Below are 19,511 nucleotides of genomic sequence, written 5' to 3'. Positions count from 1 at the left end.
TTTTTTGATCGGATTGCACGTGATCAAGTAATTATACGATATTAAAATTTTGATCTGCTGTGATTCTGACCATTTTGTTTATAGATTGTTTTTCCTCGTAGACAACTTAGAACATGTTCACTTAAGTAGTTGTCACGGGATCGGCTGAGAGAGAATGTTCATGCTGTAAATGTGGACGGTAGATTTAATATTCTTGTTATTGATATCGCTAATCCTCAAAGAAACATAAATTTGAAACTGATTATATTTTTGAGGAATTGCTCGGTTCTGTGATTTTTCAAACACCCTATCAGTTCTTAGTGATATTTATTGTTTCCCGTGAGGTTTGAGGTTCAACGGTCAACAACAAATGAAAATATAATTAGTTGACCCAGTGATACTTTTGTACTAAATTAAATAATAGATTTTTTTTTTCCTGCCACAATTTGAGTCATTTTCCAACTCAATTACTCATTTTGCAAAGTAACTCTTGCTTTAAAACAAAAACATACCGGTTTCCAGCCGTTTATGGAACGGATTAGGACTTTCTCAATTTAGGAAAATGGTTCTTGCACAACTTATTTATACAATTTTTATATGACTCTATCATGCATGAGTTCCACCAATGTATCTTGGGTTGTGTAGTTGTGTAAGTGGGTTGTGGCGTTGTGCAACAAACATATCCCCTTAATTTATTTGTTCAAACTTAAGAGAATTTTGGCAAATGATTATGAAACACTAATTACTTATCCAGTTAGGTAGATATCATAAGTGGTATTTCACAATCACATGCCTGAATTTTCTTAAATTTGGACAAATAATTTGAGAGGATACTCATTCGGAAGGAACCATCTAGGTAATAACTGCATGGCTAATAGCCATAATATTTGTATATACTCATATTTGGTGTGAGACTAGTGCATATAAGACCCACCCACGTGCATAGATCCTACACAAAATATGAGTGTATTGTGTGTACAAATAACACATCCCTAATTGCATACACTTTTGCTACCAGCTAGGTAATAATTGCATGCACTTTTGCTCACGACTGTTCAGACTGCCCAATCCAGTAAATTGGTTCAAGTTCCTACGCAGATGGATCCAGGGAAATGTAGGTAAGCTGGAGAGGAAAGGAGGTGGGTTTATTTCAGACTTCCATGGAAGATGGATGAAGGGATTTTTGGGGCCAAAAACCTGTTTAGCATATGACTAATCTGCAAGTTGAATTGGAGGCAGTACAGAATGATGACTCGAATTTGTTTCTCTAAATTCTGATAACTGCTTTCAGGTACACGTTCTGAGAAGTTTGGGCAATACTGTAACACAATAGTTGTGCTAATGCGGTAGCAAAGAGTGAAAGAGATCCAACTTAGGATAAATGTTTACCATTTGAAATTGCTAGCTACAAATATGCAGTTGCTTTTTAAAAAAACATATATATAGGATCTGAGTTTGATTATGTGTCACTTGGTATGTAGCCCAAGTCGTAAGAGTATTTGCATTTGGTTAATTAGCTCAAATAAATTTAAGGGTTAAATAGCCTATACACCCCTATGCTTTACGACTTTTATATTTTGCCCTCTCAGTTTTACTTTTTATCAAATTTGGTATATGTGGTATATGAAAAGACGGAAATGATACCTCCGTCTAAAATTAACGTCCAGCCACGTCATCATATAGGTGTCGGCGTACATGCGCGACACCTGTCCCCGTGACACACCTCAACGCTGACGTGGCTACAATTTTTTATTATTATTATTTTAATGATTTCTTATATATATATATATATTTAAAAAAATAATAAAAAAATAAAAATAAAAATCTGGGATGGCTGCTACCCCATTTTGGCCAAGGGAGTGGCTGAACCACCTTCAAGGTACCATTTCTGATACTTATTCAAACCACAGGGGCACATCATGGAATCTATAAAACCACAAGGGTATATATTGGAAAAAAAAATTGTGTTTAAGTAACAAACATTTGGTAATTTTTTGGGTTATATCAATTGGCTACGCATATAATTTTGTGTTTCCAATTGTTACACATTACTTTATTTGTGTATGAAGTACCATTTGTGATATAATTACAAAACTAAAGTACCATTTCTGGTACTTATTAAAACCCACATGGGGCACATCATGAAATGTATAAAACCACAAGGGTATAAATTGGAAAAAAAAAATTGTGGTTTTTAATTTTAAGGGCTTTATTTTTTTTTTAAAAAAATAATAATCTAGGGGTGGCTGAGGGCCACATGGGGGTGGCCGGCCACCCCCATTTTGGCCAAGGGGGTGGCTCGGCCACCTCCAGACCGGCCGATTTGGGGGTGGCTGAACCACCCCCGTGGCCCATGGGGGTTGTTCGGCAACCCCCAAGGGCCAAAGTGAAAAAAAACAAAATAAATAAAAAATTAGGTTCTGGCCCTTGGGGGTGGCTGAACCACCCTCGTGGCCCTTGGGGGTGGTCCCTAATTTTTTTTTTTTTTTTTTCTCACTTTGGCCCTTTGGGGGTGGTCCGGCCACCCCCAAACCAGCCGGTCTGGAGGTGGCTGAGCCACCCCCTTGGCCAAAATGGGGGTGGCCGGCCACCCCCTTTTAGCCCAAAGCCACCCCTAGAATTATTTTTTTTTTAAAAACCCTTAAAATTAAAAATCACAATTTTTTTTTTTCCAATATACACTCATGTGGTTTTATACATTTCATGATGTGTCTCATGTGGTTTTAATAAGTACCAGAAATGGTACTTTAGTTTTGTAATTATATCACAAATGGTACTTCATACACAAATAAAGTAATGTGTATCAATTGGAAACATAAGATTATATGCGTGGCCAATTGATATAACTCAAAAAATGACCAAATGTTTGTTACTTAAACACAAATTTTATTTCCAATATATACCCCTGTGGTTTTTTAAATTTCATGATGTGCCCCCTGTGGTTTAAATAAGTATCAGAAATGGTACTTGAGCCACTCTCTTGGCCAAAATGGAGGTGGCAGCCACCCCAGATTTTTTTTAATATATATATAAGAAATCATTAAAAAAAAATTATAGCATAAGAAATCATTAAAAAAAAATTATAGCCACGTCAGCGCTGAGGTGTGTCACCGGGATAGGTGTCACGCATGTACGTCGACACATGTATGATGATGTGGCTGGACGTTAATTTTGGACGGAGGTACCATTTTCGTCTTTTCATATACCACAGGTACCAAATTTGATAAAAAGTAAAACTGGGAATACAAAAAATAAAGATCGTAAAGTACATGGAGCAAATAAGTATTTAACCCTAAATTTAAATAATAACCTTCACAAAAAACTCTACTCCCGGTACAGTAGCTTATTCCTAATTAAAGATTAAAAAGCGAAAATTGGTCTTGGAATATTTAATGGAAAGGAGTTACATGTCTGTGTGTGTATATATAGATACACATCCTTGGTACATGAGAAGCATACAAAGAAACAATTTTTGGCATGATTTCATTTTACCGAGGAAATTAGCTTACAATATTTTCTCCTTCTAGGGAGAGATGGACAGACTCGACAGAAAAAAGAGAAAGAGAAAGAGAAAGAGAGAGAGAGATTTCAAGGCTCTTCTTTTGATGGATACTGGTCTGAAGTATGGGGAAGTGAAAAGCAGGCCATTATTTAACCAATTTGGTTGGTTGATTTGCATAATTCGAGAAAGGCAGACCAAAATCTGTTTTTCAGGCACTTTTGTAAACAAAATTTGTGGAAGGTGTTATTAAAATAATATATTTATTTATTGAGGGAGGGTTGGGGTCTCTGTGGTCCTCTTTGTTGAGGGTTGAGGGGTTTTTTGTCTTTTTTTGTCTCCGGTACAAAAAAGAATGGCGTTTCGGTGCTTTCTTTGTCATTCTGTCATCTCCTCCTCCTACGGGTATTAGCTGCTCACTTTCTGTCCCTCCTTGCTCAGTTTTGTTTTTTGGATGAATGTGCTGCTCCTCCTCGGTTTCCTTCTCTTAATTTAACTGATTTGGCTCATGGTGTATAAATAATAATAATAGTAGTAATGAATCACCCTCCTGAATTTTTTTTTTATCATTCTTACAACATTATTCTAAAATTTAAAAGCTTAGTATATCGAACTTAAAAAAAAAAAAAAACAAAGTTCAATCTCACATATTTGTTAGAATTTTTCTTTAAAATCTTGTGTCTCTATACCTAATTAAAAATTATAGAAAAGTCCATGCATCACCTCAAACTACCACCAAATTGATAATGTCTTCTCTAAACTATTAAAACATTGTCAATATACCCCACAATGCAACAAAAATGACCAAAATTATTAATTTTTAAAAAAAACTCAAATTTTAATTTTAATTTTTTTTAAAAAAAAAAAACGAAAAACTTTCAAATTTGGCCACCCTTGATGTTAATGTATTTTATTTATTTATTTAGTTTTAGTTTTCTTTTGAATTATTATTTATTATTTATTTTATTAAGAGTATTTTCGTCATTGAGAGGAATATTGACAATTTTTAATAGTTTGGGAAGGAGGGAATGGGGGGGCATTGTCCAAATTAAAAGTTTGGAGGGACATTGTCAATGGTAGTTTGAAAAGTATGTGAACTTTAGCCTTTTTTTTTTTTTTTTTTTTTTTTTTAAGACAATGAACCCCTCTAAGGCAAAACCATTTCGTGTACCCACCCCTATCAAGTAAGAATTAGACCTATGTACTTTACCCTAGAAATTAAAAAACTAAAAACATTAAAAAAAAATACTTTATGAAAAAAAAAAAACAAAAAACAAGGGTGTCTAGAGCCACCCCATGGCCCTTGGGTGAGTTCGGCCTCCCACAAATAGCAAAATAGGGTGGCTAAAACCACCCCCAAAAGCTTTGAGCCACTCCCTTTTAGCCTGAGGGTAACAACCCCCATGGCCCATGGGGTGATTTAGCCACCTAATAATGCAATGCAATGTAAAAAAAAAAGAAAAAAAGAAAAGAAAAAGGGATTTGACTCTTGGGGTGGCCTAACCACCCCCATATCATCAAGTGTGGGAAGAAAACGGGTATGTTTGGTAAACAATTTGGTAATGAAGTTTTTGTTCGAATAGTAGTAAAAAGTGAATGATGTAATATAAAGAAAAAAGAAGTTTTGAAATTTTTTAAAGAAAAAGTGAAAAAATTATGTTTTTATTGTTTGAATGCTAATAAAAAGTTATTGATTGAATTGTTTACCAATTTCTTAAAATTGTTAGTGAATCACTCTCCAATTTCGTTCCTATTTGAAATCCATATCCTCTCTTCATTTGTGCAGGAAATTCCTTCACCTCCTTATAATTGTGGATAAATTAAAATATTTGGTATTGAGATCACTACCCGTGAGCAGTAACTCTTGATTTCTGTCTCCACAATGATTCTTCCATTTTCAGGGTTTCTTGGAGGGAAGCTTTTAATTGTACTCTTCTCTGACTATATTGTTCGCCCAAGGAAACTAGTTCTGAATAGAATCAATCTCGGCATGCACTTTTTTATGTTTGTCTGGGTATTTTCGAAATGACATGTGTTTCATATTTTTAGAGCAAACTCTATAAGCTTTTGGTATAGCCGATAATATTTTACACGACTTGCGAATTCGATATGAACTCAACACGAAATTAGCAGGTTAAAATCGAAAGATATGAACTGTTTATTAAATCGGTCTCACACAAAATGTGAGTGTGTGTATAATTAATACATCTCTATATATTAGTATCTTAAGAGAGAGGAAAAAAGAAAAGAAAAGAAAAATTATATTTATTTTAAAATGAAATTGTATTTATTTTTTTAAAAAAAAATTATAAAAAGTTTCAAAGATTCAGTCATCAGTATTTTTGCAAATTCCTTTAAATTATGACAAATACCTAAATCCTTGCAAATTTTTTTCTTTGGAAATTTTGATAAGATTTAACGGGAAATTTTAACGGAATGTTGAAATTGATAAATTTAAAAGATAGATACCATAAATTGACACTATTTAAAATTTGGGTACGTTTTTTTAAAAATGATAAAAAATTGGAGAGTTATTATAAGTGAAATTCTTCTTAAATTTTTTGATAAATAGAGTTATTCCGAATTTGAAATTAATGTGTAGTGCTTGTAATTTTCTTTGTTCTCTTGTCTCATTCTTTTTACAAATGGTGCGGTATTGAGGGTGAAAGAAGGGGAAGAAAAGCGTTTTTAAGGCACTAAAAATCCTCAATGAATTGGAAACATCTAAAGAGCATCAATTTTTTCTTTTTTTCATAATCAAATGGGGAAAGGGAGCAAGTGGGTCTAAAGAGCATCAATTATTATTACATCAGTATATCTTGTTCCTTCCTCGTACGTACCTCAAATCCTCAATGATCGATCGATCATCATGATCATGAAGTGGATCGGATGTCAGTAATTAAAAAAACAAAAACACTTGCATTTAAAGATAACGCAATCCAACTTATATGCCTCGTGTCGTGTTTCTCCTTTCACCCACAAAGCTCATCCATCCTCATACGTACAACGCTTTCTCTTTCTTGCTTTCATAGTTTTCATTCCTCCATACCAACAAAGCAGTTTTGTCAGTTTCTGCAAAAACATCGATTAAAAGGTGACAAAAGAGCATTATTATGAATCAAACATCCCTTGCTTATCAAATCAAAATAAGAAAAAAAAAAAGTGCAAACAGTCAAACAGAGTAGTACTACGTACGTTCGGCAGGCCATTACACTACGCATACAGAGGAGCGGGTCTGGAAGAGAAACACCCACTCCTGCATGCTGACACGTGGCCCCACCGCTCACCAAAATTTGGCGGTTGTGCTGCCACCAAATGTTCTGCAAACCCAAGGGCATTTCCGTCATTCCATAGCAGAAAAACCCTAACCTCTAGGGGTTTTGTGCATATCCACTGGGCACTCTGTCGGCTCCTCTCTCTCTCCCTCTCTCTCTCTGTTTTGCATTTTTTTTTTTTTGGGCATGTTGGTTTCTATTTAGTGTATCCCTCTCTCCCTCTCTCTCTGTTTTGGGTCTTTTTGAGCTTGGGTTCCTTCGTTTCTGTCATCCAGTTACTCACTCTCTCTCTCTCTGTGCAAGATTTTTTAAAAGTGGGCTTTCTGGGCACGATGGATCTCACGGAAAAGGTGAGGTCTTAGAGTAATTATACCCTTCAATGTTTTCCTTGGAGAAAAAAAAGGAGCTTCAATGCTTCATTTCTTGGCTTATTATTTGTGATTCTTTGGCTTATTTCTGTACTATAAGTTTGTGATACCCATCATTTGTTATGATTCAGGAATCATTGTGTGTGGGTATGATGAGTGAGAACAAGAAGTGCTGCTCTGATTGCAAGACCACAAAGACCCCCTTGTGGAGAGGTGGGCCAGCTGGACCCAAGGTGATTTTCCCCTCCACCACTCTTTTGATTTTCATGGTTTTTCATTCTTTTTCTTCCAATGATTGATATCTTCGTGTGGGTTTGTGATTTTTAGTAGTTGGGTTTCTGATTCTTTTTCTTTCTCTGAGTATCATTCACTTCCCCATTTGGAGTTTTGATTATGAGTAATGGGTCTCATATTTTTTTTGTCACTTTTTTCTAATCAATCGTATTTGTTTTTTCAACCGCCTCTTTGATTGTTATTGGTTTAAGATTTTCTAGCAGTGGGTCTTTCTCTTTCAGTCGCTATCTGTAACTATGAGTTTTTGGGAATAATCCCTATCCAGTTGGTTATTCGTTTTTTTTTTTTGAACTTTTTTTGACTTGGTATTGTAATTTTGATGAATGGGTTCCTCTTTTTTGTCACTGTCTTTTATATTAACATTTTCTTTCAAAAGTAAATCACCACCACCCTGTCGCTTATACTCTGTTCATTTTTTTTCTTCTTGTTAAATTTTTTATTTTATGATTCTTTCTTCTGTTTTCTGTTTTTCCAGTCACTGTTTGCTTCTTTTTCTTGGATTTGTGATTTTAATATTTGGGTCAACCTTTTTTTAGTCACCGTTTATAATTATCTCTGCTTCTTTGGATGATCTGGATTTGTGATCGAGTTTTGGCCATTTGGGTCTTGTATAATTTGTTTTCCGATCCCTGAACTGGTGCTGTGATCTTGATTGTTGGGTTTGTTGTTCATTTTATTTTTGGTTCAGCCTTTTTTTGGTCATTAAATAGGGGCAGTTTGTTTTTCGGTTACTACTACCCATCTAATTAATGGGTTTTGTTTTTTTTTTCAGTCACTGTGTAACGCTTGTGGGATCAGATACAGGAAGAGGAGGGTTTCTATGGTGGGTTTTAGCAATGTGTCATGGAGGAAAAGGGACAGATCACAAGGTCATGGTACTACTGCCACCACTGCTGCAACCACATCATCTACTGCTAAAGCTGATGGTGATGGTGATGGTGACAGAGATCTCAGCGAGTCTTTGAAAACGAAATTAATGGCATTGGGGAAGGATTTGTTGTTGCAAAGGTCACCATCAGTGATGAAGAAACAGAGGTGCCAGAGGAGGAGGAAGCTGAAGGAGGAGGAACAAGCAGCTGTTTGTTTGATGGCACTGTCCTGTGACTCTGTTTTTGCCTAAAAGGAAGAAAAAGAACAAACGGGATAAAGATAAACAAGACAGCCTAGACAGAGACCCTAACCAACCAACCAACAAATATACCTTTTGTTGTCTTTTGGCTTACTTTCTTGTATTTTTAATTTAATGAAATGTAGCAAAATACCCTTGTTCATGTTATGTGGGTATTTCAAATACAGAATAGAATGAAAGCGATAGGGAAATTTAGGGTTTTGGTTGAAGCCTGAAGGAATGATGTCCCTGCTTTTGGTAATATTTCTTTCGATTATATTGTAAATAAACTCGGAAGTAATGGTATATGATCTTTCTTTCTGGAATGTTCCATTTTGCTGATTCATGATGTGATGTTTGAGGACATTGTAATATGACTTAAGTGTAGGAAGTTGCTAAGGTATGGATATAAGAGCATTCATAACAGTTATTTTATAATTGTTTTTATTTTTTATATGTAGGAAAAATTTCAAAAAAACCATAAAAATGGGCTTGCTGTAGCTTCCTTACCTGTTCCCTAAACATTAAGCATTGGGTGGGTAGAATTGTAGTATACCCAATGCTTGTTAAAATGAAAACAATGACACTCTACTATCTTGCAACTCCCTATATGCTCATCATGCTCTACACGCAACATCTCCTATCATCACATCGCCCATTCTTCTTCCCGAAATCTCCACACACTTGTGGACTCCAATTTTGCAATCTTCACATTCACACTTTAATCATCTTTGCATGTCAGTTGCGAAAGAGAGTATGCTGGAGAGAGACAAAGAACGAGATTGAGAGAGATGATGACCGTGTTGTTCAGGCCGAGAGAGAAAGAGATTGAAGTATGGTGGTTGGATCACCATTGTTGTGCATTAGGCAGCGGTAGGAGCTACGGATCTCGGCCCTCTTCCCTCTCTCCCACGCAACACCACCTCCACCACCTCAAACGCCCTATCTCCCTCTTCAACCGCGACCTACCCCATGAATGCTAGCCATCGGGCCAAATTTGCACAACACCCAACACTCAGCCCCGAACCCTTCTCTTTCTTGCTCGTCCTCTCTCTCTCTCCGCTCAATCCCTCTCTGACGATCTCATCTTTCTCTATCGACCATGCCTGGTGAGTGGTGAATGACTGAAATGGAATGGATTGGTGCTTGAGTTTTCTGCATCTGGGATTCTTATTTGAGAGAGAGAGAGAGGATAAAAAAAAATTAAAGTAAAAGTAAAAAAATAATATTTTAATGTTATAGAGAAATATAAATGGAAGCTATTGTAGAATGTCTTTTGATATGGAAGCAAAAAGTAGTTTTATTTCATACATTTAGTGAAAATCGTTGGGTAGCTACTGTAAATGCTCTAAGAATATATAAGTTATTCACAATTTTACCCATTTAGTTAAATAGATCAAACTCTTCAACCATAACCTTCGAATTTTGTATTGAATTTGTGTCGGATTTGCGGATCATGTTAAAAATTGCATGCTATTATCTCGCGAGTTAGGTTGGTTCGAAACATTACTATAATACTATATGAGTTAATATTAACTCGGTCCATTTAATTTAACGGGTCATACTCTTAAATCCTAACCCTTTTAATTTCATGTTGGATTTGCAGATCATGTCAAAACTTGACAACCCTAATATCTAGCTTGCAAACCGAACTAGAAGATCTCTTTAAGGCTGTTACCATTACTCCTATTTGTTAGAAAAAGTAAAAGAAAGCAGAAAAACGAAATGCTCCTAAGGTGCTTTACGTCACTTTTCTTAATAAATTATTTGCCTCTACCAAAAATGTATGTAAAGGGTTACAGCCAAAATTTATTAAAGATACAATGGAGTGATCTAATCATGTCCCAACCAACCTTTGGATTAGTTCCTATTAAAAAAAAAATCAAAAATTTGTTAAAATTGTTATGTCAGCATTATAGAATAATTGTATAATAAAAATGTAATATATAATGTATCTCTTCTATTTAATCGAATCCTTATAAAAAACTATTATGATTAAAAGAAAATCTTCTCAATGCTAAACTTTCAGGCCTACTTCTGTACTCAGGCTGGCTGGGTGGCTGGCTCTCTAAAACGACGTAGCGATCACATTGAGCTCTGATACTTGGGCTGACTCTCCAATTTTAAGCCCACTTTGCGCCTTTCAAATTTCTCACTTACTGGGCTTAGGCTCAATACCTATATAGGCCCCCAAGAACTGGACCCATTTATACATTGTTTCGAACAAATAACAGAAGAACCCAACACTGTATAATATGTATATTAGTATATAGTAGGATAAACCTCAACAAAGCTTAAAAATCATTAAACAATTTAAATAAGAGTAATGTTATATACCATATTTTTAATCCACAAATATCTCACAATGTTGACGTGGCTGTTCAAACCAACCATTTGATCAATCTTTATTTTTTTTTAAAAAAAAAATCCAAAGATTGATTGAAATTGCCACATCAGTATTATAGGATAAAAATATATTTTTTAGCATTACTCTTTAAATAATAAGAAGTTACACACATACATCCCATACACATTCCATACAAACAAGTTTCAAATTTACCATTGAATTTGTGAGATCCAAAGTGAATCTCATAAATCTACTAGTGGATTTGAAAATGAGATGTGTAGAAGATGTATTTATATAATTTATCTTAAATAACTGAAAGGAATAGCTATTGACAAAACTGTGGGCAGTGGCCATATAGCTTTTTATTTTTTTTTCAAACATTCATCAAACTTATTCTCAACTCTAATTGGACTTCGTCAAGCACTTGCAACAATTGCATAAGGGAATAATACAATTTAACCCTTCAAATTATTATTATTTCTCTGGATGACCCTCCTAAACTATTAAGAGTTGCACTATGGCCTCCAAACTACCAAAATTTTTGAAAAATGTCAATTTTGGCGAAATATCCCCATAATACCCATGCCACATGTCATTGTTCAATTAAAAAAATAAAAAATAAAAAACCAAAATTTTCTTTATTTCTTTTTTTTTTTTAAAAAAAAAAAAAAATTAAAAATATTGCGATCGACCAGAGGACGTACTATTTCTTTCTAGCATCGTTGTTGGGCACGATGTACGCCTGTAGCTCGGATAACTCATCCCGGCTCTCTGAACGCAGACATGGCTAATTTCTTATAATTCGATGTCTATGATATTGATTTTTCGAAGATTATGAATAATTCCAATTTGAATTTTGTTTTGTTACAAATGACGAACAAGTCTATCATTGTTGTGGAAGACCTCAATCGGTTTCTGACAGATAAATCGACGGGCATGAGCTTGTTCGTCGATTTTCATATCCATTTTCATCTCTATGATTTTTTGGCATTCAAAACATTGGCCAACAGATACATGGGGTTCAAGGATCACAAGTTTTTCTCTCAGGTGGAAAATATTTTCCAGAACAGAGCAAGCTTGAGCCTGACCGAGATCAGCAAGTTGATGATTACGAATCGGAACTCACCGAGTCGGGCTATAAAATCGGTCATCACGGTATTGCAAATGGATGGTGATCAGAGGGGTGTAGGGAATATCGGGTCGAGGTTGGGAAATAACGCCACTCCAAACACCCATCTTTTTTTTTTTTTCTTTTACAAAAAGAAATAAAATTTTAGTTTAATTATTTTTTTAATTTTAATTATTTTTGATTTTTTTTTTTGTAATTGAAAAGTTACACGCGGTAGGGTTATTATGGAAATATTTCGCCAAAAATGATATTTTTCAAAAGTTTTGATAGTTTGGGAGGTCAGAATGCAAGCCTTTGTAGTTTGGAAGGCCATCCGAAAAAGAGTGATAGTTTGGGAGGCTAAATTTTAATTTCCTTTTATTGAGCTATCACATGGAGGCACAGAGGAGGTTGGAAAGGAGCGGAGTAGCTGCCGGATACGATGATGAGACGCGTTGTTAGACCGGAGATGCGGAGAGCAACATATCAGGATGGTCGGTGGACAAAGAGAAGGCAAAGGACGGCGAATCTGAGCAGGAGAGGAGATGGGAACGCAATAACCAATGATGGACAATGATGGAGCAGCAAAAAACTATAGAGGAAAAAAGGAAAAAAGATGAAGGGAGGAGATCCATACTCTTCCTTCAAGAAGACTCACTGAGGAGTGGAGAGATCTCACACTGAGACGGCAAGTAAATTTTTATCAAAAATAAATATTAAGATGATGTGAAATTTATTTATTAAAAATGATGAAATAATTAATAAAAAAAAATACTACCAGTTTAATAAACTAAAAACTAACAACAAATGAAAACCTAATTAAACAAATATTCTTAGACCTTACCTTAGATGCCTTATCTAAAACCATTACAGCCAAAAAAAAAAAAAAAAAAAAAAAAACCTTCCCCACGTTCCATCTCTTTCTTACTTTTTAACTCACCGTTAATTGTGTGATTGGCCAAATGACACAATTAACTCACCGTTAATCGGTCAAATGATGATTTTAAAAATTATTTCATTTCTTTTATAAATATTTAATAAACATTTAATATATATATATATATATATATATATATATATATATATATATAGAATTACTTTCACGTCAGCAAGTCCCGCTACGGCAAAACCGTAATCATTGCTTGTAGTGCACTGCGTCCATCCTACGTGCCCTACCACTTCAAGCAACGCATAATTACACGTGGAGTAAATACAGTTCCTTACGTTAAAGCAGCTATACAGTTGACTTTATCAAGATCTACAATTACATAGTCAATGGCCCTGATTATTTCAAGACGAGGTTGGCATGATAAACAACTAAAACAAGTAACTATCACCATCTAATTGGATTGTAATGCAAATTTTTTTATTTTTCGGTAACTCCTTATTGTATTCTAATAACAAGGATTTGGATCATGTAGTAAAACTCACTGTGACAGTTGAAATCTCGTGCAATGTGGCCATATGGAATTAAAAAAATAAAAATAAATAAAATTTGAAGTTTTTAAATTTCTAAAACGGCATCGTTTTACCTAATGTGTCAATGCCTACGTGAATAAATAGTGACCCACCTTAACGGACGTTGAAAAAATATATAAAAAAATCACGGAAAGGATGATTACAAATCCGTGACAATAAACAGCAAAATTTGATTTTTAAACAGTAAATGACTGATTTCAAATCGAGTTTTGATTCAGAAATTTATTAGATATTTACCCAAAAAAAATATATATATATAGGGAAAAAAAATGAAGGTGAAGAGACAAACAAGGCCTTGCCTATTGGCTGTTGCAATTAAATTACTTTTCATTTCAGAAGGCCAAGAATATTCTCTAAGCTTGCTAGGAATTAAATTGAAATCAGAGAGGATCCGATTTTTTTTTATCCACTACTATCTTGACCTTGTTAAACTATATCCTTACTTTGCATAAGGCTTAATGTGCTATTGTTTCTGATTTGTGCAACAATTAATATATGACTTTCAAGGAATTTAAATGCCTTTTCTTTTTTCTTTTTTTTAAGAAAAACATTTTGTTTTCTGTAAAAATAGTGCCAATTTTTTTTTTTTTTTTTTTTATGGTATATGTGGCTCCAATTACCAACCGACACGTGTTAAGAAATTGTAGAAAAAATGTAGGCATAACATTTCTTGTTAATAAATATCAATGGTTGGGGTTTTGTATGCCGGGAGATTTACAAACCGGATAGGAGCTGAACCGGATGGGGGGCATTTGCGATCCGAGAGTTTTTAGGTTGGAATAAAATAAAAAATAAAAAAGCTCATTTTTATTTTTTCTTACTATATTTTCTCAGTCACAAATCAGTTTCTTGTCTCACCGAAATTCTCATCTCCATATGCCCCCCGAAAGGACCGAAACCATCGGCCTCTCTCTCTCTCTCTCTCTATAAATTCCGCATTTGAATCTTGTATAAATGCGGTTATTTGTATATGATCTTTACAGTTACCAGGCATGTCTCTCTGTCTCTCTCTCTCCCTCTCTCGCTAATATTCATTTCGTGTCTGGGTTACTCTCCCCTGTTTGGTTTCTTAGAAAATGAAGCTGATTTTTTTTTTTTTCTCTATTGGATTTGATCGCTTTGTGTGCCAGTTATATATGGGTTAATGAGTTTGAGCTTCCTAGTTAAATGGGATGTTTTATTTTATTGTAGTTTTGAGATATGGGAAGGTTTTAATGTTATTTAGGAAGATCAAGCACGGTTTTCCTTTTAATTCTGATGATTCTGGGTCACACTTGTGACGAGGTTTGGTTTAAACATGTTGCTGATAACGTATTGGCTTGTAGTTTGGGAAATAGTTTCAAAATTTGATCGTAGTGTTCATTTCTTTTCTAGTTTTTAGTTACAAATTTATTCTTTTATTGTTATTTGGGATATTAAAGTTTGAAATATTCATTTAACCTTTGCTTGTTTGCTGAGAATACTCTGGGGGATTGATAAGAAAATCGAGTCTTATATTTTACGCTTGTTTGGTTTTTAGAGAAGTGGATTTGGGTTGATTAGAAAGGAAGTTTGTTGATTCTTTGGATCCCAAATTAGCAATGGAGATTAAATTTATAGTATATATTTTAGCTAATATAATGAATAGGTGTACTTTTTACCTTTTTGGTATCATCTTGTAATTCAGCATTGGAGGATTTTTTGTTTAAGGTAGAAGTGGAGTTACTTTATGATTCTATGCTGAGATTTATGATGATTTGTAGGTACTCTTGGTTTGTCTAACTGAAAAGCCTTTTTTATTCTAGCTTTTATGGGGTTCGAGTGTAGGTGTGCTATGGTAAGAGCGACATTGTAATTAGCATATGACATGCATTTTAGTCGCTTGGATTTTTATTTTGGATTATGTATTTTCCAATTGTTGGGTTCTTCTACTTTAATAAAGAGTTGAAATTTTTATCTGGGGCAACACAACAAGGTTTAATAAATATCTCCAATTTAGAAAGAAAAAGTATACTATGAAAATCAAGTGATCTTTGTGGAACCTTGAATTAAAATTCGATATATTTATCATTAACATATCTTGCTCCTTCTCGATTGAATTATGGTATTCATTATGCTGTTCTGATACTTGAGTTAGAAGATAATTTGTGATCTGTTCGTTGCCAAGTATACATATTTTTTTCATGCTTTCTTTTATCAAATGTTTCTTTTTCATGCTCAGGTTTGTGCTATGCGGAACTTCACCTTGTGTAGGAATCTTGCTTAATTTTAGTTCTTGAATTCAGATGAGGACAGTTTCCATGTACTTTTCCATTTTGCAAGTTCCTAGATGCAGAATCCCCCCCACCCTAGGTAATTCTTGGAGGGAAAGCTTCCACAGTTTGAGTAGGAGTGATGGAAACAGCTCTAGCTTTAAGCTGCTTGGTTCCAAAATCTATGGGCTTGATAGAGGTCACAACAAGAAATGGACTCGAAGACCTGTAACTACAAATGCAGAAGGAAGAAACAAAACCACCCAGCATAGCAAACCAAGCAACATTATGCATGGAATTTTAGATGGAGTGGTTTCAAAAAGTGCTACAATCAATGTAAATAAAGAAGAGATAAATCAATTCCAAAAAATTCAATACTGTGACATTCAACAAAAGATTTCCGAGAATAAAGACCTGGCTGGCCTTGTGACAGTTATTGTTTTCGATATTGAGACTACTGGTTTTGGCAGAGAGAAAGCACGGATCATTGAGATTGGACTTCAAGATCTTCTGGGGGGTGAAAATAGCACTTTCCATACACTAGTTAATCCTCAATGCTATGTTCCAAATCCACATATTCATGGTATTACAAGCCATATGGTCAATAGACCTGATGTTCCCAGGTATTGCTTTCTATTTTCTTGAGTTCTTGTCCTTCAGTTAAAATCTCTCAGCCCATGAAGTGAAGGATTCCATTTTGTTTGACATGCAGCCTCATTGAAATTTATGTGTTTGTGTGATGTGAAAGCTTTTACATAGACAACACCCAAAAATAAATAAATAAATGTACAGCTTTTATGACCCATGAATGAGGTTGTGTCATATGCGTACATAATTAATTTAATTCTGTGATAACTTTCTCCAAATCTGGGATTTTTTTTTTCATTCTCTCACTGTATGTGATAAAAGATACTTACAGAAAAATTAACATATTTGTGACTCGTCACTTTGCTTCCACGTCCTTGAAAATACCTTAGTTCACGTGTCTGTTTGTGCATAGATGCATAGTGTATAAGGCATATTGAACAAACCTTTAATTATATCCTTCACCATTCAACTGTAAAGGAGGTCTAGAATTAAGACTGGAGTAGCCGGTTGATACCGAATCCTAAGGTTGCAAGCAAATTCCAGAATCTAAAATAATGTTATGCCTATATAGGCTATATGATATCTATGAAAAAAGCATGAGTTGGGTAAGAAGCTGTGGTTGAGACTGAAAAATAAATGTTTTCCATCTCAAGTTCCTTTATAATGCTGCTGATTGGAGTAAAGCTGTGAATTTGGTAGATATAATTACCAGTTTTGTATGACCAGAATATTATGATTAATTGTAAATGAAGATTTGTGATACAATAATCACATTGGAACAATTCATGAAGATTTATGAGACAGTAATCACAGTGGATATTTTGTAAATTGGACTGTTAGATGAGACACATATCACATCATTAAGGATGTTAAGATGAGCTGGTAGGAATAGATGTTGATGCCTGATTCTGAATTTAGCACACCCTAACTGTTGAATTACCTCAAAATATGTAGTTATGATGAGGAAGGTCAAGATGACCCTGCATGCAGTTAGTAAGAAAAGACTATGAACATATGGCCCAACTCAAAATGTCTAGCTTGATAAGGTGAAAGCTTTCAAGAGGGTTTGTGCTACTTGTAATAAGGTATTTATATATGATGGATTACTGTACATGTCAAGTTTTTAGCAATTTTGAGGAACTATTCATGTAAAACTGTATATCCAGCTTAGCTCTCTAATTGATGTCAATAAGAGTTTCCAACTTGTTAAGTTCTGATTATATTAACATTATTACTGGGTAGAAAATAAGCCCACAACTGACAATGTACATCCTAAGGAAAAGGCATTATAAAAGTGGATCTGCAACTGTTTAGCCAATGAGCTCTAACTCAAATGATACTTCCTTCTCCTATAAGAATGGTTTGAAAGTAAGGTTGTAAGTTCAAGACTGGATGCGCGTGTAACTTTCTAACCCACATAAAATAAAAAGAAAGAAAGAGAAGTTTGCAATTGTTGCAACTTGGTTCTCTAATTTTATTTTTTAATGTCGTTTGATTAGACTATTAGTAGGAAAATTTGTTAGGTTGGGATCAGCAGAGTGAAAGTGAGGCACTTCAATGGTAAACATTTTTCTCTGGCGACCCCCCCCCCCCTCCTCATTTTGGAAATGATGTTGCTTATAGATTTAAATTGTCAATAAACTGGATGACTTAATTTTGTAGTATTTGAATGTTTGGTTGAATTTATGTTTTCTGTTTCTTTGTGTCTGTAACTTGTCATTTAGGTCTCTCAAGTTCCTAATCTCTTTTGTGGGGTTCTAAGGTTCGATGTTAGTGAGTTACCTTGGGGAGTGGTTTTGAACCCAGGGTTCTGGTTTTTTGCCAATGAGGGTTTACGGCCCAGGCAAGACGGCATCTTCTATCACAAAGTACTTGCATGGTTATTTATTTTCATCTAATTTTCGATCAGATTGGAGACCCGCTTGTTTATTCATACTAGGTGATTGAGCACCATCCTATTCACTAATGAGACAGTCGGTTAACTGTAATCTCATGCAGGATGGAGGACCTGGTACCAATCTTACTGCAGTATGTCAGAAGCCGTGAGAAACCTAACGGATACACATTGTTGGTTGCTCACAATGCTCGCACTTTTGATGTACCCTTTTTGCTTAAAGAATTTAGTCGCTGTTCCACAGAGATTCCTTCAAATTGGTTGTTTGTGGATACGCTGCCTTTGGCACGCGAGCTGATGAAGTCCAAAGGTCAATCTCTCCCTCCTCTCTCTATATGTGAGTGTGTGTGTGTTTGTTTGTCTGCCACCGCATGCTATTAAGGAGGTATTAAAGACTCGATATTGATTTTGTTGACAGGTTCAAAACTTTCTTCAAGAATTTCATTGCAATCCCTTCGTGAGCACTATCAAATTCCATTGGTTGGTTCAGCTCATAGAGCCATGTCAGACGTGATGTCATTGTCACTGATACTTCAGAGGCTGACTTTTGACCTGAAGTTGCCACTCTCTGGTCTTGTTGAGAGATCTTTCAGTGCCTCAGATTTGATCAGCTCTAAAAAGAAGAATTAGAACTAGTTTCCAGCCGGGCTCTTGCTTAGCTACTAACTATTTACTGTAACCAATGATTGATTGGTCTGTTGATGTGGGGTTGGGTTACTGTTAGTGACTCCACTTGGGGTTGCATTCAAGCAATAATTGGGAAAGCGGGTTTTGTAATTCAAAGAAACTGTTTGTTGTAATTTTAACTCAATTCATTTCAATAGAATCTGTCATTATTTATTCAGTCAGTCTCAGACTGATTACAGTTAAAAGTTGAGATTCGGGGTTGAAACATGTTTTTTGCTTTCATACTTTTGCAATCAGATGAAGTGGTTTGGCTTTTGTTGAAGGCACCTAAAACAGCAGAGGAAGGCTAAAAATTGTAGGTTGAGTCGGGGAGGGAAGAGTCTCTCCATGACAAAATAGCAGGAACCATGTTCGAGTAATTTTGGTGTAGCGGTTCTGTTAGCCTTTCCATATTCCGTAGGTTGTTTTCCTCCCATGCTAGACTGTTGGGCGGGGGGGATATAAACCTTGGAGCTTTTTATTACAGAGGAATGGGACGGAAAAATGAAAATGTAGGGCCGTAGGCTTGGTGCAAAACTGCAAATAGAAAGGCGACATTTGCTCTCGTTGAGAGTCGAACTCAAGACCTCCCGCTTACTAAACGGGTGCTCTAACCAACTGAGCTACGAGAGCTGCTTTGTTCGTTTTATCTCAGGAATTTAATTAATTCTTATT

The 19,511-nt window shown here is 35.1% G+C and overlaps 2 protein-coding genes and 1 non-coding gene across 4 annotated transcripts; 2 read left to right on the top strand and 1 right to left on the bottom strand.

The window, feature by feature from the left end:
- The first annotated feature begins 6,644 nt into the window (after nucleotides 1-6,644).
- Nucleotides 6,645-8,856, top strand: LOC133852205 (GATA transcription factor 15-like). The gene is made up of 3 exons (XM_062288907.1): nucleotides 6,645-7,103; nucleotides 7,253-7,354; nucleotides 8,188-8,856. Exons 1-3 carry the CDS (start codon nucleotides 7,086-7,088, stop codon nucleotides 8,533-8,535), a joined length of 468 nt encoding a protein of 155 aa, XP_062144891.1. The 5' UTR covers nucleotides 6,645-7,085; the 3' UTR covers nucleotides 8,536-8,856.
- Nucleotides 8,857-14,247: 5,391 nt separating this feature from the next.
- Nucleotides 14,248-19,018, top strand: LOC133852263 (exonuclease DPD1, chloroplastic/mitochondrial). 2 transcript variants are annotated; one of them, XM_062288989.1, is made up of 4 exons: nucleotides 14,248-14,447; nucleotides 15,658-16,311; nucleotides 18,251-18,480; nucleotides 18,589-19,018. In XM_062288989.1, exons 2-4 carry the CDS (start codon nucleotides 15,722-15,724, stop codon nucleotides 18,798-18,800), a joined length of 1,032 nt encoding a protein of 343 aa, XP_062144973.1. In that variant the 5' UTR covers nucleotides 14,248-14,447; nucleotides 15,658-15,721; the 3' UTR covers nucleotides 18,801-19,018. The 2 variants fall into 2 exon arrangements, with proteins under 2 accessions (XP_062144973.1, XP_062144974.1); XM_062288990.1 differs by having other exon boundaries at nucleotides 14,288-14,447; nucleotides 18,275-18,480.
- A 377-nt stretch (nucleotides 19,019-19,395) lies between these two features.
- On the bottom strand, nucleotides 19,396-19,469 carry TRNAT-AGU (transfer RNA threonine (anticodon AGU)). Its single transcript has one exon. It is a non-coding gene; the product is annotated as a tRNA-Thr (tRNA).
- Nucleotides 19,470-19,511: the final 42 nt, after the last annotated feature.

This window comes from Alnus glutinosa, chromosome 12, assembly GCF_958979055.1.
Source record: "Alnus glutinosa chromosome 12, dhAlnGlut1.1, whole genome shotgun sequence".
In the NCBI taxonomy this organism is placed as follows: domain Eukaryota; kingdom Viridiplantae; phylum Streptophyta; class Magnoliopsida; order Fagales; family Betulaceae; genus Alnus; species Alnus glutinosa.
Note: the sequence above shows the minus strand (reverse complement) of the source record. Positions and strands in the feature narration are given on the sequence as shown.

Excerpts from the sequence above, each read along its gene's own strand:
- LOC133852205 (XM_062288907.1), top strand. Across the intron at positions 7,355-8,187 it reads GTGGGCCAGCTGGACCCAAG|TCACTGTGTAACGCTTGTGG; the intron begins GTGATTTTCCCC and ends TTTTTTTTTCAG.
- LOC133852263 (XM_062288989.1), top strand. The coding sequence starts at position 15,722 with ATGAGGACAGTTTCCATGTACTTTTCCATTTTGCAAGTTCCTAGATGC. Across the intron at positions 16,312-18,250 it reads AATAGACCTGATGTTCCCAG|TCGGTTAACTGTAATCTCAT; the intron begins GTATTGCTTTCT and ends CTAATGAGACAG. Across the intron at positions 18,481-18,588 it reads CGAGCTGATGAAGTCCAAAG|GTTCAAAACTTTCTTCAAGA; the intron begins GTCAATCTCTCC and ends TTTTGTTGACAG.